Source organism: Morone saxatilis, unplaced genomic scaffold (assembly GCF_004916995.1).
Source record: "Morone saxatilis isolate NCDOM2014 unplaced genomic scaffold, NCSU_SB_2.0 Contig3, whole genome shotgun sequence".
In the NCBI taxonomy this organism is placed as follows: domain Eukaryota; kingdom Metazoa; phylum Chordata; class Actinopteri; family Moronidae; genus Morone; species Morone saxatilis.
In genome coordinates this window covers 21,969,492-21,973,994 of record NW_023339873.1, presented here as the reverse complement: position 1 = coordinate 21,973,994, position 4,503 = coordinate 21,969,492, and the positions used below count along the sequence as shown (strand labels likewise).

Genomic DNA, 4,503 nt, shown 5'->3' with positions numbered 1-4,503 from the left:
TAGTGATTATGGAGTAAGGCATGTGTTTATAGCAGCGCAGCTCGAGTTGACTGCCTGAACTAGCTTGCAGGCTTCGCTCCATATATGTCAAAATAATTGCATTATGATGATTCTGCCATATTGTGCAGCCCCAATATCACCTTGACTATAATAAATCTGTGATGCACAGCATAATGTACCTATGTTCTGTCTGTAGAGAGAGCTGCGATCTGCTGTCAGAAGTCTCCAAGAGCAGTTAGAGAGTTTAACCTCCATCAGACAAACCTGGGAGGACACTGCTGTTCACATCAAGGTACTGCATGTAGGAGAATAACCCGCAATTGTACAATAAGTACAAACTAGCTAAATCTGTCGGAACTGGCTCAGAGTGCTGCACTTGGTCACGCTGGAGTTACTGAGCCATGTGCTTTGGACATTAACAGTTGGGAGTGAATGTTCTCATCTTAATTTCGCTTGGATTGGACATACACATTATTCAACCATTTAGAATCCTGTGATGGTTTTTTTTACAGAAGTTCTGGGTAAATAATGATTTTTTTTATCTAAAGGGAAACATTTAAAGATTAAATAAATATTTTCATTTACATATACATTTAATATACATTTTCTATGTAAGTGAAATTACAGTAGAGCTTTAAATTGTCAAAATCGATATTAGGCTGCAGTAGGTAACGCTTAACTAACTCTTCCTAAATAACTTTATGAAGTTTGGCTTGAAGATAGTTGATTGTTGAGTCTCATTCCCAGGGTCCCAAAGCCTCTGTATTAGATGCCCTGGGAATGAGACTCAATAATCAACTATCTTTCTTGGCTCTGATTGGTTGTTTTTGTACAGGCCTGATGAATTCTCTTAAATGCTATTAGGAGCACTTTTCATGGAATATCTGTCTCATGTTCTACTGTCAGGATATAGTGAAAGTTCAGCAAATATGACAACAAATTCTTTTGGTAAAAAATTACCTACTGCAGCTTTAAAAAAAATCTTCTAACATGATGTCCTGTAACCCTGTTGTCAGAGCCAGTCAGTACAAACAGCCCAGGTCTTGAGGGAAGAGTTTGAGAAGATGCACCAGTACCTCCGTGATGAGGAGGCTTCTCTGATGTCACAGCTGAAACAGGAAGACGAGGAGAAGAGTCAGAGGATGGAAGAAAAGATTGATAGGATCACCAATGACATACGAGCACTGACCAACAGTATCAGAGAGACAGAAGAGGTCATGGGTATGGACGACTTCCTCTTTCTGAAGGTAGTTTGTTTGTATTTGTATTGCAGTTTTGTATTCCAGGGACCAGGACTAAGAACAACTGATTTATGCCACTATAAAGTAGTCTGTGGAGGACCATTGACACATCTACACCTTTCTACACATTTTCAAGGAGGTCATTAACTTTCATTAGCATGTGTGGAAAATCACATGTCATTTGACTTAGCGGTAGTTCAAGAGAGAGAAGACCACAGTGGGAAAGGTTCCATCATCAGCAATTGCATGGCAATCAACTATTACATTTAGACATATCTTGGAGGTAAAACTTCTGACCAGGTCACTGTATAGTAACCTTGTGCCAAGTTTAACCAACCTTTTTTAGAAGGTTCTGTTTCCACTCCTCTTTTTTAAAGAGAGTAGTTAATCTGTCTCTCTTCTGTCCCCACAGAACTACAAGAAGGCCTCTGAAAGGTGAGCTCATTAAGCTAATGTGTTCAATGAGAATCCATTTCATAATCCATAATCCATTTCACAAAATAACCATTTTCATTGGACACATAATTTTACACAAAATACTAACCGTGACTACAGTTGGATTTTATTAGTATTATCAGTCAGTATTTACTAAAAATCATATACTGGCTAACAAGTTAACTGACTTCATTTCACAAAAAAGGGAATATCTATTTGTGCTTAATGCTACTACAAGGATTATGGAATTTATAGTTGTATTCCTACAAAGCATTTTCTAATCTATGTCTATTTAACTCAAATATTTTATGTACTTACTGTAAATCATGGGATTTGCCTCACCACATACTGTTCAGTACCTGCAAGTGTTGCACACAATGCCAACCATACAAATGTTGTAGTGTGGTACTGTAGGTCATCTCCAGTCCCTGCTGTTTGCTCCAGGGCTCAGTGCAGAGTAGAGGAGCCTGAACTGGGATCAAGAGCTCTGCTTGATGTGGCCAAACACCAGAGCTGTGTGCAGCACCAAGTCTGGGACAAGATGCTGAGGATCATCCAGTACTGTGAGCAAAGTACACAGCAAATAATTGGATAGTTCAGATTTTATGACATAAGATGATATAATTTACTCATGATTAAAAATAATAGGGCTTTTCCATTAGCACTTTTGGCCACACAGAGTCAAACCATGATGCGTTGATTTGTATTTCCATTTCTGGTTTAAACACGCCGATTTGTGCAAAGTTGTGCCCAAGATGGACCATCTCTGGAGCTGGGTCAATGTGTGCCCAGTCTGCCTCCAAACGGGTTGCGGTGACATCAGGTGGATTGCTGTTTGCGGCAGAGGCTATACTTGTAATCAAGCGCAGTATTGGTTCTTCTTCTGTGCTTATAAATGTCATCTTTTTAATGACAGTCACCAGAATGTACCAATCATGTGAGGGGAAGAGAGAGAGGGGTTTACTTGCACACGAGGTAATTAACTGTATGTGTGCTGTGTGTTGCCTGTAGGTATTGATTCCCACCTTTGTTTCTTTGTCTCTCACTTCCTTAGTTCCAGTGACCATGGACCCAAACACAGGCTCGGTGTGTCTGGGTGTGTCTCCTGACCTGTCCAGTGTGTTTGTGTGTGAGGAGCAGCCTCTTCCAGACAATCCCGAGAGGTTTGTGAGCCCACAGAGCATCCTGGGCTCCGAGTGCTTCATCTCAGGGAGGCACAGCTGGGAGGTGGAGGTGGGAGATAACAGTCACTGGTCTCTCGGTGTGGCCAGTGAGACAATCCACAGAAAGGACTGGTCCAACTCTGATCTAAACCCCAGTCCTGCCTCAGATATAGACCCTGGTGGTGGCCTGTGGACTGTGTCACTCTCCTCTGGAGAGTTCTGGGCTTCCCCCGGCCATAGCAGCCCCCTCAGACTGAGACGAAGGCCACCCAGAATCAGAATTCAGCTGGACTGGGAGAGAGGGTGTCTGACTTTGTCTGATGCCAATGACAACACCCTGATCCATCGTTTTAAAGAGCAGTGGAGCGGCAGTCTGAGACCCTACTTCTCCACCACATGTTCCAAACACCCTCTGAAAGTCGCAGCAGGGAGGGTGACTGTCACCATCGAATGATACTTAAGGAACATGACTTTTTGAGAAACAGACATGTTTGTCAACCCAACAGTTAGTTTTTAAAAAGTACAATTAATCTCTGTGTGGCTCATTTAACCTTTATTTAAACTGTATTTAATCTAGCTTTGTACAAAGACTTGAGCACGAGGAAACTACTAGCCGTAACTCAGTAAGTAAAAAAAATATGCATTACTTCCATGTTATGCCTTTCTTATCTAAGAAGTATTTTACTGAGGATAATCAACCTGCTTAGTACCATTCTGGAGTTGTTTGTAAGTATATAATGGACAAATTAAAAACTCAAACACATATTGTATACACGTATTTTTTCTTTTTGTCAACAGAAGCTACAAAAAGACCAGAAGCAGTGAATGTATCCAACTAACAAGTAATGTGTGTATGTATCAAGTCTGAAATCTTATTATCTGTGCCATAGAGCTCCATTGTTGTCCAAAAAGACATTAGTGTATTCTCGCAAATTCTTCTTGTAAAAGTCGTCATTATTTTCTCAGAAATTTACCATTTTAACCAAAGAGAATATTAGATTTTTCATCTTGTAAATGTACAACTTTAATATTGGGAATAAAACGAGTTTCTGCTAAACATCTACTATACTACAATATATTTTCATTTAAGTGTTACGTCCCTGCTACCTAGGTTTGTCTTTGTTTCAAGTTATTTATTCATGGTTTCCTTTTTTATTTTGAAAAACTCACCTCTCTCTATTTTTTTTTCTGCCATTTTTTTGTAAAAGTGCAGGTTTTTTTCTCATAATTTCATCACTTTAACCTCAGAGACTATCAAAGTTTTTTCTTGTGAATTTACAACTTTAGGATTGGAAATTATAATTTTTCATAACCTACAATGCCCCTAATACGCCGTCAACAACCAATCAGAACCGAGACAGATACCTGATTGTTGAGTGTCATTCCCAGGTTGTCAGAAACTAATTTTGGTAAAAGACTCAACTTATCAACTAACAATCAAGCCTCCAACCCAATGCCTCTTTATATCTTTCTTGGCTCTGATTGGTTGTTTTCATTCAGTCCCGGTTTATTCTTGCAAATACCATTAAGAGCACTAGGAGGAGCCAGAGGAACCTGATGTTTTCACAGATTATCTGTCTCATGTTCTGTTTCAGCAAATAAAGTTATTCTTTTTTTTTTCAATTTCAGCAACTAAAAGTTATTTTTATAAAAGTTGCCTACTG

The 4,503-nt window shown here is 39.5% G+C and overlaps 1 protein-coding gene across 4 annotated transcripts in view; it reads left to right on the top strand.

The window, feature by feature from the left end:
• LOC118336797 (tripartite motif-containing protein 35) overlaps window positions 1-3,900 on the top strand; it is a 6,252-nt gene extending 2,352 nt beyond the window's left edge. The window contains exons 2-6 of one of the 4 annotated variants that reach the window (XM_035673524.1): window positions 197-292; window positions 1,017-1,247; window positions 1,654-1,676; window positions 2,091-2,248; window positions 2,731-3,900. In XM_035673524.1, the coding sequence (XP_035529417.1) occupies window positions 197-292; window positions 1,017-1,247; window positions 1,654-1,676; window positions 2,091-2,248; window positions 2,731-3,293 (1,071 nt within the window). In that variant the 3' untranslated portion in view covers window positions 3,294-3,900. The remainder of the gene's footprint in view (window positions 1-196; window positions 293-1,016; window positions 1,248-1,653; window positions 1,677-2,090; window positions 2,249-2,730) is intronic. The other 3 variants (XM_035673525.1, XM_035673526.1, XM_035673527.1) reach the window with 3 other exon arrangements.
• Window positions 3,901-4,503: the final 603 nt, after the last annotated feature.